Source organism: Triplophysa dalaica, chromosome 15 (assembly GCF_015846415.1).
Source record: "Triplophysa dalaica isolate WHDGS20190420 chromosome 15, ASM1584641v1, whole genome shotgun sequence".
NCBI lineage: Eukaryota > Metazoa > Chordata > Actinopteri > Cypriniformes > Nemacheilidae > Triplophysa > Triplophysa dalaica.
This window is the reverse complement of record NC_079556.1, coordinates 6,788,971-6,809,650: the sequence shown is the minus strand read 5'-3', so window position 1 is coordinate 6,809,650 and position 20,680 is coordinate 6,788,971. Positions and strand designations below refer to the sequence as shown.

Sequence of the window (20,680 nt, the reverse complement as noted above, 5' to 3'; positions counted from 1 at the left end):
CCGGCACATTCGTCAGAAACCAGATGGCACCATCCGGCAAATAGCTGATTATGCAAATATGACTTCAGCTAATGGTTGTGGTAACTAACTAACTGTGAAAATTCATTGTAGTGGAATTTTCCATCTTCGAGACAAGGAGCAAAATAAACTTGTACAAGGTCATGGCCAAGGCGCATGCGTAATGTGGCCTAGAACATTAGTGGCCTAGATAGAACATTATTCGCCAAAATGCGAGAGCAACTGTATAAGATGATGGATGAGTGTCCCCCCAATACGAGGGTTTCCCAAATGGATTTAAAGGATTTCCAATCATATTTAGTGCGGATGAGAGCATCAGATCCAGGTTCCAGGTAACCCTATTTAAATCTGCAAACTGCAGTCGTGGTGCCAAATCATGAACATGTGAGTCTGTACAACAAGATAAGCGTGGATTTTCCCAGGAAACGAGAATCTATAATAGAAGCCCCTGAAGGAAGACCGAACAGAACACACTCGCCTATTTCCATAGATCCAGTGAGTTTAAACTAACCTTTGGGTTTGATGTCACATATAGCCCTATACAGAGGTTTGGCATTGCGTATTCCTTTTATTTTTCCAGATGCAATGATTATTAAGCCTCTAACATAATACAAAAATAACAATTAGTAATTCATTGCTTTTAATTTAAAGAATTGATGGTGTAGTGTTCATACTTGGTACAACAGGTGGCGCAATGCTATATAAGGTCTAATGGCCTTTCCCATAAAATCTCTATTATTGCTAATTATTGAACCACAAATAAATACGTATATTAATAGAGTTCAAGTTAATGTGAAGGTCAAGCCAATCTGTGTGATTTCTCAATAACTAATTAAACTACGCAGTGCTGGTCTGAAATATCGTGTTAAGATCATCAAAGAATGATGTAATCAGAATACACTGAAACATTAAAATACTTAAACATTCGTAATTTCCAAAACTGCAGAAAATGATGTTTAGTGGGGGTAATTTTATTTGTCAAATACTAACCCGGGTGCACTGAAATATAGGTTACCTGTTCCGTGAATTAGTCCTTGGCTCTACAAGGGGTGCCGGGGGGGGGGGGAGACCGCCGTTCTGCAATGAACGAAACAATGTACCAACACCGCGCGCGCACGTGACCGCTCTGACAGGGAGAAGTAACCGCCTACATTCTCACATTCATATCCTTCCGCTCTTCAGCGTGAATGTCGCTTTAAAACAGAGGCCGTTTGAAATTTCCACAATATCCGCTCCGTATATCGTGTGCTACACATGTATTAATTTCTTGCTTTATATTTCTCATTAACGCGAGGGTTTAAAACGGATGTCTTGATCACAAAGCGGCACGCGTCCGCGCACTGCTTCTGCTTGTGGCGGTGGGATATGTTTTTTTCTCGCTTGGTAAATGAGCCGGATCTACGTTCTTTTTTCCTCCGTGGGAAGCCATGATGGCAGTTTGAGAGCGGAGCTGCGGAGCGCCCTGAGGAGAGATGAGTCCCGCCGATAAATCACACATCTCTATACTTCTCCAACGGCCATCGTTGCATATTTAACAAGCGGTGAAGGTGGAGACTGTCACTTGTCATTTTTTAAGGAACTAAATTGACCATCCAGCGACGGCGATGATCATTCGCTAGGAGGAGGGTTTTGGGGGGGTTTTAGCTGTGGTGGCTAGCGGGCGATGCTAGTCGGGAAAGGCTCGCCTGTGTGTTTTCTTCGCGCGGAGATGGAGAGGATTCGCTCCTCTCTTTGGACCTGAGCACGGCGCGTGCACCGGACACACAGACTTCTGCCTTATTGTTTTTATTAAATCGGATGTGTTCCGGTTTGACCGGACCGCAGGATCTGTGGACCTATTTGGCTGCTCTGAGGACTGCGCGACCAGGAGAGTTGGGCCTGCTGCGCCGGATCGGATAGAGGCCAGTCTGCGCGAAGCCCTAATCCGGGCCGCGGCGCGAGACCCACCGGGCCAGACCGCACACATACGTGCACACACTCGGGCGAAAGGGTTACGGAGCCATCCAGAGCAGACGTAACCCACTTTCTCTTTAACTGTAAACGGGAATAAAACTGAAGTGCTTTCAACTGCTGTCATGGCAATGACCAAAATTAAAGAAATAGTCAGTCGGAATAAGAGGAGGTATCAGGAAGATGGATTCGACTTGGACCTGACATGTATCCTTGGCCATTCGTAATGTCTCCAGGCTTCTTCCTGTATTATTTATCGCTTTTTACATTGTTGAATATTCTCCTCAGTCGTGTATTCGCCTGAAAGGTCGGTGATATGAGAAGTGAGAATGATGGGTGTGAAATGCACAGTGCCTTTGACGTACCAGGGACGTCTTTTATGTCTTTTTAAATGTTAGGCATAACCTTGCAAGCCTGCACCATCCCTTAAAAACGCTTAGTCACTGTGGTTATATTTTATTTTGAACCTTTTTAGTCCAATACTGGTCAGCTTTCTGGTTTGACAGCTAAATTGCTATAATGGCAGCTCTTTTCCAAGCTGAAGGTTCCATCATGTTTCTACAAGACAGATGCTGTATGTGGTTTTCACAGCACATCCATGACGTTTATATGCAAAGACCATCAATTATTGCACAACATCAGCTTCCTGATCAATTCTGCAGATTTAAACCAATCTGCATTTATGTATTGAGTAATCTGTTCATCCGTTTGCATATTAATGAGTATTCATAGTTTAAAGAGATGATGGGTCTGTGCGGTAATTTAATGGATAATGTGTGATTCGGCCTCTAGATGACTGTTCTAACTGGGTTATTCTTAGAAATTGAGACAATTGATTTGCAAACACTGGGGTGCATTTGGTACATTTCGTAAAGTCCTCAATAGTGCTATATTTGGGGAGCAAGTTGGACCAGTTGTAAAGGTGCATCACCTGACAACGGGAGATGCGTAACCAACCATATTTAATCAGATATCGTATGTTCAGACTGTTCGTATCCTGCTTTGTCATCAGATCCATCTGATAATGATTCTGATGGGTTTTTTGTGTCCATTAAAGAAATTTCAGTTGATTCATGTGCAGGTTGTCAATCTGTTTATGGCTATAGGACGCACAGCCAAGCAGAACATAATCTCAGGTGCAGTTAGAGGAAATTCCCTTTTGATTTTGAACCCATGACCACTTGTGAAAGAATTATGATTGATCTTCGCGTGCCCTATCAGATGGACGGAATTACCTTTTCCTCATTCTGATCTGGCTGATATTGAATGTTTTGCATATAGGTGTTTAGTGGGCCCCTAGTTTTAGGGATTTGCTTCTGTAAGCCGAGTCTGAGCATTTAAACATTAAGGAAATAGTCAATACTTGATTGTGGGTGTTTATTAAAAAAGGCCAAAAGAAGAGGAAAATGCGATTTTTATTTTGCAGATTTAGCACCAGCGAATGTTGGCTTTGTATATTTGAGGAAGTGTGTCAGTTCAGCTGTTTAGACAGTAACTCCTTCTGTCCTGCGAGCTTGAATAAATCGAAAAAGATGTCAAGAATAAGAATGTTGGTGAGTCTTAGCTTTTCTAACCCGAAATGCTTCATCGCTGCTTTGCACTCATTTTGAATTTCTGAAGTGGTGCCCTTTAACTTCAGCTGGCCATTAAACTGATGATAATTATGGTTGTACTGCATTACTTCTTGGCCTGCAGTCTGGCAATCTGCTGTGGTAAATTTCACCCCTGCGTCTGCAAGGCTACACCACTGGTGTGCTGGGCATGCTGGGAAAGTTCAAATGTCACGCAAGCCTCATGTTCACCACTCAGTATCTTCACCAGAGACATGCTGATTTAGTTTGCCAAGTAGGTAATGTAGACTTTGCAAGATCAGTTTTTTCTTGCCGTGTTAAATATTTGTGCAGAGGAAATATTTGAACACTTCAAATGGATTATTCTTATTTATGAACTCTCTATGACTTCTCACACTTTCTCAATCTCATTGGCTCACATTAGCATGTTTTCTAAGATTTGTAAGCTGTGCTCATGTGGTTGAAGTGACAGGGCAGACTGCAGCCATGTTCAGAAGTGGTGTTTGGCCTTTTAGCGTTCTGGGTTGAAATTATTCACGTGTTAAAACCGCTGGCTTTACTGTGACAGATGTAAATTTTGCTTAGCTTGCATTGAGATATTGCTTAGCTTATGAGAGACAGAAAGGCAGTGAATGCATTGCAGGCCTGCTTAAAGACATCACTTAACGGGGACATGTTCGTCATGTTAAGTTTTATTAACTTTGAGCTTTTTGTGTTTAGAATATTATATGATAACATTCTTTAGTGCACGGATGGAAAAGTCTAAATCTGATTATTATGCTGCATCAGCATGCTTTTGTTTGACCTATGTAACCATTTTATACCTGATGATTTTGCTCCATTGCATAAAGGAAACTGTGGGTTTCTCACAGTGCTTTTTTTGCAAAGTGTTTGACGTAGTTGCAAGTCTTTTTAACCATGGAGATCTGCACCCATTTTAAATTAAATGAACAGAACTGCACTGTTTGCAAGAGATTTGATCAATTATTGTTTTAGGGGAGAATACTGTGTTCATGAAGGAATAGTTCCACTTTCAAAATTTAAATTCTGTCATCATTTACACAACCTGTTGTAATTTTTAACCTGTGTGATTTTTTTTTTTCTCCTTCTGCAAAACACAGAAGGTGCATTTTTGAAGAATGTTGGTAAGCAAAAACTGTTGGTCCCCTTTGAATTCTATTGTATGGACAAAAAGCAAAGCAAGTCAATGGGGACCAACAGATTTAAACGTATGCATTTGGCAGACCCTTTTATCCAAAGCGACTTGCATTGATTTATACTATAAAAAAATTTCCAAGTATGTTTTCTGTTACCTACGTTTTTCAAAATATCTTTTTTGTTCTGCAGAAAAAAGAAAATCATCAAGGTTTGGAATGACAAGAGGGCATGTAAACATGATACAATTTTAATTTTTAACGTGAACATTTCCGTTAAAAACAGGTTGTTTTATTTCCTTTATAATACAATGGCAATTTTCGCAGGTCTCTTTTACTGCCTATTGTAATTTGTCCAGTCCATATCAGTTGTGAACAGAGCTATTAAGAGTAGAAGATGTATTTAACATTTGATATTATATTTGAGGCAAAAACCGTTTTAAAGGCATTGGGCTAAAAATAAGCGTGACTCATCCAATTATAAAGCTTCTGGCTTTCCATTCTGACAGCGTTCAGCAGGAAATGAACAGAACAGAGAAGCCCTACTTCTCTCTCTCTCTCTCTCTTTTGGCTCTGTTGTGGTTAAGGTGTGAATCTCCCCCAGAGTATGCACACATCATGGGAGTGAGCAAGTAAAGTCGAAATATCTACAGATGCACAGAGAAAAAGAGGAAGTGAGAAACGAAATGAAATGAAAAGGGAAAAGAACAAGGCTTAGTTTGGAGAGTTTTGAGCAGGAAACAAAGCTCTGTCTTTGTGGCATGATGAAGTGTGGGAGTTGTTTTTGAGCGCAGCGGCTGCTCTGTAACCTTTGACCCGGCTGATGTAGGTGAGGATCGTGATGCCCTGGTTTGTAGGTGGAGAGCGCGCAGCCACATTTCTGCCTACGGTCTACCACTTTATAAAATTAAAAGGTCAATGCGTGAGTTTGTGTGGTGTTTGACATTTACGACGATATCTGCATCACGAGTTTACTTTTGTTTTCTATTTGTTGTCTTGGGGGTCCTGATGGAGTTTGGCAAAACATGCTGCATGATCTGATTTTTGAGACCTGATGCAAATTGCTATTTCGCCCTTGCAGAATGTATTTTTCTACTTTAGACTGGATTTTGCATCATCTCTCTTCCACTAATATCTCCTGTGAACATGGTTCCTGGTGGATAAGTAGCAATAGTTTCACATTCAACATTTTTTGTGACTTCATTCTGCATACAGTTGTAATATTGTGTGTGTTTGTTTTGTTCCCTTTTGTTTTTGCAAGTGTGTAGTGCTTTTATGACCTTGTGTTCCTTAACTTTCATGTAAGACATATATCCCAATATTATTGCCATGGGCTTCCCAGCCGAACGGTTGGAGGGGGTGTACAGAAACAACATTGATGATGTGGTGCGGTAAGTCCAGCTTCAGAAAGAAACTTTAGACATAGATGGATGTTTCCATCTCTCCATTGCTATCTCTCTCTCTCAATTTACTCTTCCCCCCCCCCTTTTTTTTCTTGTGGATCGCCCCTCTGCACAATCCAGTATATCAGAGATGACCTTTTTTATGATACATTTTTGTAGGCTAACCAGGAAGTCAGTGTCTCTGCATTTTTCCCATAGACTTTTGGAAGATCGCAAAAAATAAGCTCTTTGATTAACAATGGTTTATGATGTTTAAATGTTTTCTCTATAAAGATAATCTTTCCAAATGAACACAACATTTGTTACCTATGAAGCTGAAATACAATCGCCAGAAGTAAAAAGCTAACACGATGCTATAAACATACAACACTTAGCCTCGCTCGATATCAACGCCACCACCATAAAGCCTCCAACAACTCTTTCAAACCATTAAAAATGTTAAAAAATGTAAGTAATTACTCGTGAATGAATCTGCATCTATGTTTTAAAAGGTTTATGCCCATGTTGCATTACTTGTGAGCTTTATATGCGCTATGACGTCTAACATCCCCGCCAAAGGAAGTAGTCGCTTATAGCAGCTTGTTAGCAACTGCTGATTTTAAGACACAATAAGGCTTAAAAAAAAAATCACATTTTAAAAAAAGAATGGTTTTGTTAACCACGGACCATATTCCAGGGGATTTACCAAAAACCCATTTAAAAAAAACATAGACTTTGAACCGATGGAACCAGAAGTCCTAAAATGCTATTTTGTTACCGGGGTTTGCATACAAAAAAAACGTAATCTCTGAGGTACTCCATTCTGATTCTAATTTGAATTATATAGCATTTTTACTTGGTCTTGAACCGACTCGTAAGCATTAATCTTCCATATGTACACACTTTTTTTTTTTGTCCAACAAAAGAAACCTTCATATTCCCCTTTTTAGGTTTGCTCTGTTTTATTTTACATTGTTGATATTTATTAATGAAATATAAACAGTGAGGGATATAATTATTTTATCCCCTGCTGATTTTGTAAGTTTGCCTGCTTACAAAGAAATGAAGTGTCTATCTTTTTTATTGTAGGTTTATTTTAACTGTTAGAGACAGAATGTGAAAAATAGCAGGGGAATTTTTTTTAATATAAAGGTTATAAATTGATTTGCATTTCAGTCAGTGAAATAAGTATTTGATCCCAGACGAAAATTAACTTTGTACTTGGTGGAGAAACCCTTGTTGGCAAGCACAGAGGTAAGACATTTCTTAAAGTTGGTCAGCAGGTTTGCACATGTGTCAGGATACATTTTAGTCCATTCCTCTGTCAATCTTCAAGGTTTCTTTGATGTCGCTCAGCAAATAGGAGTTTTAGTCTCGTTCACAGATTTTCTATAGGACTAGGGTCAAGAGACTGGCAATGACTTTTAATGTGCTTCTCCTTATACCCCTCTTTGGTTGTCTTGGCAATATGTTTTGGGTCTTTGTCATGTTAAAGGCACATGCACAACCCATCTTCAGTGATCTAGTTAAGGGTTCTCGTCCAAGATTTAAGGGAACACTGGCATGTCCCTCAGCCCCTCAATGCGATGAAGTTATCCTGTACGCATAGCAGAGAAAAAGCCCTAAAGCAAAATGTTTCTAACACTTCTCTGTAGTGATGGTGTTCTCCCTCCAAAAACAGGAGTCAATTTTGGGTCTCACAGCAGTGCCACCACTTTCCCCAAAGCCTTTTCTGAATCATTTTGATGTTCATTGTAAAACTTCAGAAGAGCCAGACGGGCCTTCTTTGGGAGGAGGACCTTGCGGTTGCTTTAGGATTTCAATCTATTGTGGCATAGCGTGTTTCCAATGGTTTGCTTGCTAACTGTGGTCCCACCTCTCGTGAAATCATTAACAAGCTTCTTCAGTGTAGTTCTGGGCTGATCTTTAACCTTTCTCATGATCATCTTTACCCCATTGGGAAAATCTTGCAGGGAGCTCCAGACCAATGTCAAGTTATTTTGTATTTTTTCTATTTCCAAATAATTGCACCAACAGTTGTCTCCTCACCAAGCTTCTGTCTGTTGCCCATTCAAGGTTTGTAACCGGCTCCAGTCTTGTCCCTGACATCCTTTAAAACCTATTCGGTCTGGACCGTGGTGGAGAGGTTGAAATGAGAGATACAGATTCATTACATCTTTTATATACATAAGCTAACTTCTGAGTACTTATGAGTGACAGGACTAATTTGCGGTCCATATAGGCACATGGAGCCAGAATTCTTGCTAGTTGGTATGGGATCAAATACTTATTTAACTGACTGGATTACAAATCAATTTTTAACCCTTATATAAAAAAAATCCCCTGATTTTTTTCATATTCTGTCTCTAAAAACAAACCTACCAAAACAATGATAGACTCTTCATTTCTTTGTAAGCAGGCAAAACTTACAAAATCAGCAGGGGATCAAATAATTATTTCCCTCACTGTACATGGCCTGTTTGGATTCTTACTGATGCACACAGAATCACAGCTATTTTACCTATTTTTACGGTTGTCCATTACAAGATATAGTGACTCATTTACCAGCCGATATACAGTGCTTGCCTGTGGCTGTTTCTAGGCAAGAATCAATTCAGTTTTTCCTCATAGTTGATGTTTTTGTCCTTCTAGATTTCTGGACTCCAAACATAAGAACCGTTATAAAATCTATAACTTGTAAGTATTTGCTCACATTCGAATGTACAAAAGGTTTAAAATGCGAAAACCAGAAACTCATCACTGTGATAAATTCTGTGCTTTTTCAGATGTGCCGAACGACACTATGATGCTACAAAATTCAACTGTAGGGGTAAGCATGCATTTTTTTTCTAGTGCCACCTTTTTAAAGAGTATATATTCATTGATATTTAATCTCCTATTTTGGTTTATGTAGTGTCCAACAACAAGTTTACATACATACAAGGTTTTTCTTGCCTTCATTCTTGACTGACTCTCAAATGATTTCTTTGTAGTCTTTTTTTTCACGTTAACACCTAAACTGAAGATGTAGTTTCTTAGCTTGACTTTGGTTGTCTGTGGGTGATCATTTTGTGGGTTATATTTATCACCTTTAGTGAATCTTGACAGTTCACCCAACACTCTTTTGCTGTCATATTTCTTAACCAAAGGAGACAACTGAAACTCTTATGATGAAGAATAATTTCCGTATATAGAAATGTATGTACGTATTGAGTTGCGGAAGAACAGCACATTTTAGTCATTGACATGCTTTCTTGAAGCTCTAGTTTGAGTACTCTTACTCATAATATGTAAAGTTTGAATACCTACGAGCTTTTGATAAAAGAGTCTGCAAGTTGCATAACTCTAAACCGTACTCTAGTGAATCATTCTGATCTTTCATAAATTAATATAAAGGGGATATATCCTGAATGTCTTGAGTATGGAGTCTTGCATCTTTGTGTCTTTTTTTAGTGGCACAGTATCCATTCGAAGACCACAACCCACCTCAGTTGGAATTAATAAAGCCTTTCTGTGAGGATCTGGACCAGTGGCTGTCAGAGGACGAGAACCATGTCGCCGCCATCCACTGTAAGGCTGGCAAGGGTCGCACGGGGGTCATGATCTGTGCCTACCTTTTGCATCGTAAGAAGTTTGCAGAGGCGCAGGAGGCACTGGAATTTTATGGGGAAGTTAGGACCAGGGATAAAAAGGTACAAAACAGTTGACTTCTGCATTTTTTGTCGATGTGAAACTGCCACGTGTTTTATTGTATGCATCTGTTATATTTAGCGCTGCATGTTTAAGGTATTTTCATTTTTGTGATTTTAAGGATTAGTAAAAAGTTAGCCTTTTGGGTTTACATTTATTTTTATTCAACTCTTCCTTTTTCTTTTAGGGGGTAACCATACCCAGCCAGCGCAGGTATGTGCATTACTACAGCTATCTGTTGAAGAACAAGCTGGATTATAAACCCGTCGCCCTCCTCTTCCATAAAATGGTTTTCCAGACCCTGCCTATGTTCAGTAGTGGCACTTGCAGTAAGTTTTATTAAGCCATTTACGGACATCCCTATATGCATGTTTATGACAAATGAAATAGGTTATTTTCTGCCTGTAAAACATCATCTGATGTTTTGAAAGTTTTTTGATGAAACACACCTAGTTCTGCTCTCATGTGGGGCTGTAGATGCTTTCACAAGGAAATGCATTTGTGACTCAGTCTGTGAAAACCACACTCAAGTCCCAAAATCTAATATCATGCAAACTAGTCGCTTTTCGTTTTGAATCAAAAATAGGGCATTTATGTGTTTTGTGTAAATCCGAATAGTTTTCTTTTCCTGTGGGGAATACGCTTTTCCCGTCTTAGGCGTCTTAGGTCCAGCACCTAGATTCGTTTGCCCAACCAGAATCAAGATTACAGCTAACAGTATAGTCTTTTTTTGGTCCTTGGGCCAACCAGACTCTGCGTTGTCTTTTGTTATCCTTGGTCAAACCAGAATCAAGATAACAGCATAGTCTCTTTTTGGTCCTTGGGCCAACCAGAGTCACTGGTTTAAAGTCATATTAGCGCCAGTGGAAAGCATTGGTCACGCAAAGTGTCAATTCAGATAAAGAGAAAATGGTGTTGATATTTATTATTCAATTCACCCTTGTGATCGAAATGGCTTGGTAATATGTGACAGTTTCTAGTCTCCTTTTTGAAAGTGAGAAACACACTTGGGTGCGATTGATATTCGATGAAATTTGATCATTATTTTAGAGAGCGATCAATTCGCTATATAATACATTAATCTCCGTGGAATACTTTTGTATTGCTTATGTCTGCTTTTTGATCACGCAATCGCTTTGCTTCCGATGGACTCACATCATTTGTATTAGGAAACACTTAGAAAAGTGCACCTCTCAGAAAACGTATACAAAGAAAGATAATTTTAGATGTTCAATTACGACCTGGAGCATTTGGATCGTGAGACGAGGGCAATGTGTATTTATGAGGGTATGTGTTTATTTTTTTATGAAAATCTCAAATTCAACCAAAATCCATATTTTTCACCTTTTCCTGTTCCACAAAATTATTTTCATATGATTAGCTGCTGCTCCGTGGGTGTCATGTGGGCCACTTGAAAAAACGAATAAAATAACAATTTGTGAACAATGTTCTTTATATTATGTATGATGATTTTATGTGGAAAACGGTAAATCACAAAAATACTTGAGCTGGGTTTTCACAGACTGGGTCACATTTCTTACTACTCTATATGAAGCCTTGGCTCTGTTCCTAACACTCTAACACTCATCAGTACTCTGGCTTTCACTGTTCCTGTTTTTTCTTGACAAATTCTCCTGAGGGCTCTATTCATATCGACTCCTGTACCACACAGTCTCGTGCGTCACAGAATTGTACTGTATTTGTTTCCCACTCCCCCATTCGTATGTAGTGTGCTCGTGTAAGTTCAGTTGACATCAATGGACCTGTGCACCACAGCCAGACTAAAAATCCAACCCCAAATGCACCCTGCCATGTTTGGGAAGTTTTTCATAATTTAACATCAGAACCAAAAGTAATGATTAAATCATAGAACTCCCAATGATTCAGAGTTTGTTTTTTCCGGTGTGCGTGTTGAGCGTGGCTGTCGGGCCAGGGCCAGTGTGGTGCAGCCGGGCTCCTGGTCGGGATGATGATGATGATGGTGGTGGTGTTAATCTCCTTTTCTTTCTCTAAGGGGACAGTACTTTTAAAAACAGGAGTGAGGTGAATCCCCAGGGCTTCAAGAAAGGCAGCTGGCACTGGGGTAAAACAGCATTACTTTACTACCACTGTTTAGGGAAAGGTATTCCAATGTTCAATAGGCCCTGCCTTGTAGTGCATTCAGTTCAGTTCAGTACAGACCCGGTGCCTTGAAAATAAAGCAGAAAGATCTCAAACTTGTCCTTAAAATGGCCGTAGACTTTTTAGAGCTTAAAACCATACTTTAGAAATACACTCGTAACCCTTTCGTATAACCCATAGATTTATTTGAAGCACATGCATCTGCCTTTTCACATTTACGTCTTTTACGTTTAAAGCAAATACTTTGCATGGAAATGGCCACAACTTTTATTCATACTGTAAAATATATCATCACATCTACCCTAGTGTTTGCTATTTAAAAGAAGAACCTCCTTGTTAAAACGTGTTTTTCGCAGTAGAAATGGGTCTCGGGTCTTCCTTGCTGGCTGACTGTGCTGGATGCATGCAGTGGGTCGGGCTTCTGGTTTTAAGAGGAGTCTTTAGGTGTATGTTCTGCTTTCTTTCTCTCTCCTTCTGCATCAACCCTGTTCCTAATCACTGACATGTCTTGACTGATGATGTCATAGCTGGGGGTGGAGTTATTTCACTTGATAATTAACACCGTTTTCCTTTCTTTTTTCCTTAAAAACATCCTTTGTGCTGCATTTGCATATCTCCCATAATGTTGTTTTCATTGGTGTCTGTTTTTTCCATTTCAACTTCTCTTTCTTCCCGTTTCCATCGCTTTCTCACTCTCTCCATCCCTCTCAAACAGACCCTCAGTTCGTTGTGTATCAGTTGAAGGTAAAAATCCACACGTCGAATCCGGCCCACACACGAAGGGAAGAAAAGCACATGATCTTTGAGTTCCCTCAGCCTCTTCCTGTATGTGGCGACATCAAAGTGGAATTCTTCCACAAACAGAGCAAGATGATGAAGAAGGTGAGAACTGTTACCTTTTATCTGCAATGACATGTCATACCACATGCGTTGTAAGGGTCATTGCCATGGCAGCAGGGAGGTGTTTTGCGTTCTGGTGGTTTGTGGTTTTCCTTTTTTGTACATCTCTGTTTGATTCAGCAGTTTTGCCATCGTCTTGGATAAAAATGTAAAAAGTTATTTTATTCCAACAAAGCACGTCTGTCCTATGTCTGTTTCTGAGCGCTACATAAATATGTTTATAAGTGCAGTTGTTGGAATGTGAATTTATGTTTGTAAACACTTGCTATTTATGGCCATCAAATGCCCAAATGTTAACCTTTGCTGTGTGCTTGTGTGGGTGCACAGGATAAAATGTTCCATTTCTGGGTAAACACGTTCTTCATCCCGGGTCCCGAGGAAGCTGGGGAGAAAGTGGAGAACGGGTCAGTGATCAATGATGTGGACAGCCTCTCCTCTCAAAGCCAGAGCTCTTCGGCGGAGAGGGAGAGGGAGAGGGAACGAGACAAGGAGAGAGGGGTCGTCGGAGGAGGACTTGAAAAAGTGGCAGAAAGGGGAGGAGAGAGAGCGGCAACGGCAGACGGAGATAAAGACTACTTGATACTGACCTTAACGAAAAACGACCTTGATAAGGCCAACAAAGATAAAGCTAACCGATATTTCTCACCCAACTTCAAGGTGAGATTTAGAAGATTTTAGCTGATGTTCTTCTGGGATCAATGAGTTTTTTTTAGCATGCCTCATTTAACCATTACTATGATCTGAGCATTTGATTGATTTGAATCATTTGTTTGCTCTTGTTTCTGTTGGCTTCCTGGCAGATGGCATCAGTAAATGCTGTCATGATGTTATTTGTATCCAGTTTTTTTTCCTCACTTTACACAAAGAAGTTAATAGCATTTAAAGAATGTTAGTATTCTCAATTTGAAACTATGTTGTGGTCAGGCAGAAACCCAAGATCTCCATATTTCATTTCTCTTTCGTAAATCATTTCTGTTGGACACCCTTCATATTTTTCTGCAAATTTTACAAATACTTAAAGGTGCTTTGTGTAGGAATGCTTATTTCGATTAATTTCCCTAACCGAGAACCAAAGCGCATTATCCGAAAACATTAACAGTTAACTGATAAGATTTGAATATTAAATTGGAATTAAATAAAAATACATGCTGCGTCTCATTTCAAAGGCTCCGTCCTTCGCAGACTTCGAAATGAGACACAGCGACGGTTAACAACGGTACGTGAAACATTAAAAATACAAAAACTGGACACTGGAGAAAATCTAAAATGATATAAATCCTAGGCTTTTATTGAATTATTATAGTAAAAAAAACATTACCAATATTATTTAACATAAATAAACATACTTTTTAAATCGTTTAACTAATAGTCATAATTTGTACTATCGGTTAAACGGTCAATATGAAAATCCTAGCTGTGTATTTTTAAGCAGGATCTAATGACAGAAATGCAATATAATATACAGCACTGTCTTCAGAGATGTATAAAGATCTTACATAATGAAGCGTTATGTTACTTTAGAATGAGCTATTGGGCTATTTCTATCTACACGGGGTCATCTTACACCGAAATCACCATGTTGTATCTACAGTGGCCCTAAACGAACAAACTGCTCTACACCGAGCGCGTTCATGTTCAGCAAAAACGGGACAATGTCTTAGTCCTGTGTCAGCTGTCGTAGTGCTCCTAAAGGGAGGGGTGGAGTGAAACGTTGGTTGCAATTCATCACCTAACCACTAAACGCGGCTTAAATATCTGCATTGCACCTTAAGCTAATAAAAACAAAAAAATCTAAAAAAGCTTGTCAGCGGTGACACGTTATTTGATTCTTTAAAAATCAATTTCCTGAAAAGTAGACATCCATTGGCTAGCTAAAAAATTTAGTAATGTTTCAGTAACCTACTATTGTGGACATTTTCACTTCTAGAATAAGTTAATCATTGTTAATTAATGTCATTGGTATTTGAAAACTACACGGCTTTAGACAACTACAGTATAGGCTTTTTTTTCTTCAGTTGTGATCGATGTTTGATGAGCCATGTTTCAAAGTTGCTAGTATTATGTACTGTTTGTTACCGAGCTTCCTTTACACTACAACCCATCATGCTCTCGAAGATCTCAAACCTCCAGACTTTTGCTAACACCTAGAATAACTAAATCCACCAAAGAGGGTAGAGCTTTCTCATACTTGGCACCTAAACTCTGGAATAGCCTTCCCGATACTATTTGAGGGTCAGAGACACTCTCCCAATTTAAATCTAGATTAAAGACACATCTTTTCAGCCAAGCATTCACTTAATGCAAAATATGCTAAATAGACCACAGGGAGACTGTATTTATTAGATATTATTTACTTAAATAATCTTGCTTGTTCTTTAAACACCATGCACTGTGCTGAGTTTTACCTTTTTTGTGTTTTTCTGGTTTTCTCATTTTCTTATTATATATAATGTTAGTGAAAGCCAGACAATCCCTGTTATGTGCTGATGAAAACCTGTCATGCTGTTTTTTTCTGTGTATAGGTAATACGCCCTTGTTTTATATTCCTTTTTTGTCTTTTTTTTTTTCAGGTGAAGTTGTACTTCACCAAAACTGTTGAGGAGCCCTCAAACTCAGAAGCGAGCACTTCGACCTCTGTTACCCCAGATGTGAGTGACAACGAACCCGATCACTACAGATATTCCGACACCACTGATTCCGATCCGGAAAATGAACCTTTCGATGAGGAACAGCACGCACAGATTACTAAAGTCTGAAAACTTTTTTGGCATCTGCACACGTTTGCTCGCAAACAAACATGACGGACAAAACCAAGAGAACCCAACCAACACCAGTGAAATAAAACAAGGAGAAAACTTGAAAACAAACTGAAGAGAAAAGGACCCTCCCCCTCCAGGCCTCCGAAAGCTCACGGACAGTTTATGTCATGACAGATGCCATCAATTGAAATATCCTGACCAATATATTGTTTAGTTCATTTTCACCCGAGGTGGACGGGAGGGTCCTGTAGCTATTCTGTGTATATAGAATCCCTTTTTGTGTCAGAGACGATAAAAATCTAGGCAATCAGGCGAGGAGAGGCAGAGCAGACCACACATCTCTCCTTCTCCCTGTCTTTATCCAGGCCAGTGCTGCAATCAATTTCTCGCCCTCTCCCTCGCTCCTCCCCTCCTTACTGTGAATGCTTCTCGTGCTGTCTGCAGGCGCTAAGACCCTTGACCCCCTCTCCTGCGCAGTGTTTGCTGGGATACGTAGTCCTTCAGGCTGTTGTACAAAGGCTGCGGTGTGCCAGCGTCCCTTTTCCTAGCCTCACAAACCCCGCCCCCCTCCACCCCACCCCCACTGTGTATAACGATAAATTATGCAGAAAAACACGACATCCCATGTACTTGTCGATGTTTTTTCTTTATTTTCTTCTTTTTTATCCTAAGATAATAAAAAATATAATACACGAAAGCGCAGGGAACCAGTGTTTGCAATAATGTTAACACTCAACATTTAAAGGACAAATTGGTGTGCATGTCATTGGAGTCAGTGTCCATGTTTAATAAATGCTATATGATGTGTTTTTATTAAAACAGAAGTGTCAGAACTCTCTTAAACGGTCGTCTGAAATCTATTTGCGAACACGGTTGAAGACCTCAAGCTGTCTTTTTATGTTTTTTCCATGTTCATTTTTGTACATTCATTTTTGGTACAGGGATTTTTTTTAAGCTTATTAGAAAGAACTTGCACCATTGGGTGAATATTTGTGAGGATGGCGAATGTGCTTTTTTACACTTAAAACCGGATTTCTGTGCACATAGCTGTACATGACTGGTGTGGTGGATCGTAAATAAGTACATGCCGACACATGATTGGTCACTTATAAGTTGCTATGGTAACTCTGTTGCTTCTCAATAGTTGTATCTATTTTAGGGTTGGGTCAAAATAACTTGGATACATTTTGTCGTTGACTATAATGTAAAATTTTATATAACGTGAAATTGGATATTCCATAGGTTTTCCTGGTTAAAACTATTTTTCGCTTCACATAAATCATTCAAAGACCATTGGTGGGTTCAGCCACAGCACTTGAGTGATTTGAATCTGACATTTGCAGCTATTTAGGGCTTTATGTTTTATTACAGGAAATGTCAAGTGACAATTGAGTCATTAGAGCTACACAGTCTAGATGGTTAATCTTAGCTTGTGTGGAGCATAAAGTGTATAGTTGTCCAGCGGTAATGCGGTTTCTTCATGTATGTGGTTTTACTACAGTCACCAGATTTATTTTAGGTTCTCTAATCTCATAACAAAGACATTATATATGTTATTTTTCTCTTTCCACCCCTTCCTTTTCTCCTTTTGTTTTTTTCCACCTCCTAAAGCTCTCTTCATACTCTGCATTACGTCTCCCTTGGTGTCGATAAAAACATCCAACTAAACTTACACCCACTAATGATGGAGACTGGAACCGTTCCGCTTTACTGTAATTGGTTGCCTGTCGGGGAGTCATAGAAACGAATCCTGAATGACCAATGAGGTTCTTGTCCTCCTCTGTCGGCAAGCACAGTTTCTATTTCATCAGAGGTTCAGTCACCCTAAGCAGATGCGTCTCTGGTTTACATCTTAAAACTTCCCGCTGATGCAATGCAATGACAATCTAGCAACCGTTGTGCCTCTTTGTGAAGGTCTCGTTCAAATCTCATTTCGAGAGTTGCCTTTTACCGTAATTTGACTTGACTGTGGAATGTCATTTAGCTTTTGATTCTTTTATTATTTTATGTATTTCTCCACTATAATGTGTGTGTATGGGTAGCTGACGAAAAAATCTAACGTGTTCTATGATGTGACCTAGCAAATGTATAGAAAACATTAAATCGAGAGATATATCTTATTAATTATATAGATTTTGGTCGTCACATCATTGGACAAGTTTGCATATTAGTCAACAACATATGAAGAGTTTAAGTCCAAAATGAAAACTCCTTTTCGAAAAATTTTCAAATATTATTTTTTCTCATTGTGCGTTCCAATTAAAATCAATCAAACTGAAGTTGGTTTGTTTTGATTTAAGCCATAATAACAAAAAAACGCAGCTAATTTAACACAATTATACCCAATAAAAACATAACATAATGAAAAAAATGATTTTTGAACATTTAAACAATGGAGTTATCTCTTTGGAAATAAAATCTTTGTATGTGTGTATATGGGATTCTCGTTCTCATGCTAGAAAGCTATCGACTAAACTTCACAATCCTTTCTACACTATTGGGCAGTAGAAAAAACTAATCTGTTAAAAACTTGCCGTTGGAGCACAGATGTGCTATGTTTGGATTAGACCCAGACTGAAACAGGAAGTGGGGATTAGATGGCTTGAGTGGCAGGTTCTGCATTTCTTAAAGGAGCAACGCAAAGAGAAATAGAGGGGTGGACTACGTTTACCCCAGCGGAAGTATATTTGTGACTTTTCATAGAAGGGATAGCTCATCCAAAAATGAAAGTTACATTTTTATTGTATCTCTTCAGAAGAAATTTAGTTTGTATGTTTGTGTGTGGCACACTAACTTTGGGGTCAAGAATAATTCAACACTACTACATTTCTCAACAATTATCAGGTGACCCACTTGTACATGTGTAAGAAGTCTGCCAGATGTGACACTATAGGCCAAGAATTTGCAGTGTATCGACATTTGTATTCTGTGAGCGTGCGTACGCTCTTTCATTTTGAAGAGCGGTTGATTAGATAGAAACCCAAGGGGAAAGGATTGGAGGATTATGTCGTGTTTTCCCCTGAGACGGTCGCCCATGCAAGAAAGAATGCTAGAAAGAAAATTAATACAGGTCTCAGATAACAGGCACCAACACTTCTCATATCAGCGCCGAGGAGTGTGTCCTCTCGGTGAACCCGGCTTACTGTCACACATCTCATACACTCACAAAGGCAATCATAAAGAGATTTAAAATGGCTTTAGCGCTGACCCCAGATTATCAAAACCTCTCAGAAACCTTCTCCGACTTTGTAGGCATGACACATTAACACATCATGATTCAAACATGCACTTATACTAATACCCAATGACAGACACACTTGTGGATAATGATAACAGCATCACCGCTTACGCGCCACTTTGCCAGCTTTACATTTTTTAAAGCCACAAAAAACATCTGCGCAAACGGACGGATGTAGAGAACTTTATAAAAACACAACAAGCATGGCAGGAATTAAAGGAACTAAAATTCGTAGTGCTGCTCAATGTCTGAGAACGTAAAAAAAATGGTGTCTTTAAGCTTCAAATAGATATTAGAAGGACTGATGGTCACAGAATAAAGTTGTTGTACCCAAGACTCAGTTTTTTTCTGCTCTTTATGTCTTTTTTCTTGTCACATATCCAAACAGCTTTATCTGACAGTTCCTTATTTCAGAGTGCCAGTTGAAATGGACAAAAAGAAAGCAGTGACAGCTGGCTGAGGTTAGAGCGAAGGTGGGTCTTGTGGTTTTTATATCACCATACAGTATTGCTACATGTGCAAAGGTGTGAGAAATCTCTGAATGTCCGTGACTTTATCACGTGCTGGCATGCTTATTCTGTATGAGAGGAATGTTGGTAGATTACAGTAATTGCATATTTCTTCCTTTAATATGAACAATTTCAAACATTTCTGTTGTTGATATAAAACGAAATGAATATGTTATTTGGGTAATTGTGCATTGTTTGTGAATGTAAAAAATGTGCATAACTGTAAAAATGAAATGTGCTGGAGTGTGTCTGTTTGTTGTTCTCTGGTGCCATCTGCCAGTAACGGCAGATATAAACTTCCCATAATGCACAGCAGGGGCTCAACCAATAAGAAGATGAGAGAAACCGTGTCACACAGCTGAAAGTCAAGTGTGAACAAATGTAATCATATGGTCACAATGTTATGTAAGAGTCTGAGCACACCATCTCAAAGTTGAATTTCTTGAATGAGGAAGTTAAGTGTTCAGGCATGGGGTTGATCTGAAATTGCCACCTCACCCTCTCACAACCAGTAAATGTTACCTTTCTAGGTGTGTGTGTTTCTGAATTATATGATGCAACGTTGTGGCGACGCCTGTGAACAAAAAGATGCACAGGTTGAAGAGAAAACAACCACTGACAACCTGACAAAGGAAATAGGGTTATAAGGCTGGGTAGGAAACAGAGACACGTTTGTCATATAGACGGTTTCAATGGACACACAAGCTGACGAAAATTTGACTTCCGGCCTGTGCTTGGTTATAATATAAAAATGTATCTTATCTTTAGGTTATATTAAAATTAGATTCTATTAAATTAGATTAAAACTACTCATCAGTTTTAGCCCCAGTTTCACACACAAGACTTGTCTCAGACTAAAATGAATTTTTAGCTGTCTTAACAGAAAAATACTTGACCTGACATACCTTAAAATATGTCAGTCCCATTGTTTTGTTTCAAGAGGCACATTTGTAATGTTTTCTTCTGAAGCATTTTAATAAAAGTGACTTAAATAGCCTAAATTAACAAAGGCATGTCTGGCTTAGGCTAAACCTTGCCTATGAAACCGGAGCATAGATTCTCTAGGGTGTATTTTTATAATGTTTTGTAAACGACAGCTCAGAGAGAAGAGCTATGAAGCAGACCTTAAAGGACAGCAATCCCGAAAAATGCACTTTTAAATGTTTATCTACCAGAAACTGAGTCGCCAGCGTGTGTGCAGGAACACCCTGTAATTATACAATTACATCTATTCTTCTTTTTGTAATCTCCTTTAAACCACAACAGTGACACAAACAGGCTGTTGGGGATCCCCTAACAATCCGATGTCACATTGTTTACGTCTGCCCATGATGTCACATTGTTAACGTCTGCCTTATGAGCTCGTAGTTCCCAGCGTCAGAAACATG

At 39.2% G+C, this 20,680-nt stretch overlaps 1 protein-coding gene across 2 annotated transcripts; it reads left to right on the top strand.

Annotated features, from left to right (window-relative positions):
- Positions 1-1,448: 1,448 nt before the first annotated feature.
- Positions 1,449-16,242, top strand: ptena (phosphatase and tensin homolog A). Of its 2 annotated transcripts, XM_056767126.1 has the most exons (10): positions 1,449-2,175; positions 6,000-6,084; positions 8,728-8,772; positions 8,862-8,905; positions 9,529-9,767; positions 9,953-10,094; positions 11,780-11,848; positions 12,602-12,768; positions 13,114-13,443; positions 15,357-16,242. In XM_056767126.1, the coding sequence occupies exons 1-10, from the start codon at positions 2,094-2,096 to the stop codon at positions 15,540-15,542; spliced, it is 1,389 nt and encodes a 462-aa protein (XP_056623104.1). In that variant the 5' UTR covers positions 1,449-2,093; the 3' UTR covers positions 15,543-16,242. The 2 variants fall into 2 exon arrangements, with proteins under 2 accessions (XP_056623104.1, XP_056623105.1); XM_056767127.1 differs by lacking the exon at positions 11,780-11,848.
- Positions 16,243-20,680: the final 4,438 nt, after the last annotated feature.

What these genes read in the sequence shown, in the direction of transcription:
- ptena (XM_056767126.1), top strand. Translation starts at nt 2,094, where the DNA reads ATGGCAATGACCAAAATTAAAGAAATAGTCAGTCGGAATAAGAGGAGG. An exon ending in AGAGCAAGATGATGAAGAAG is followed by an intron (nt 12,769 to 13,113) that starts GTGAGAACTGTT and finishes GTGGGTGCACAG; the next exon opens with GATAAAATGTTCCATTTCTG. An exon ending in ATTTCTCACCCAACTTCAAG is followed by an intron (nt 13,444 to 15,356) that starts GTGAGATTTAGA and finishes TTTTTTTTTCAG; the next exon opens with GTGAAGTTGTACTTCACCAA.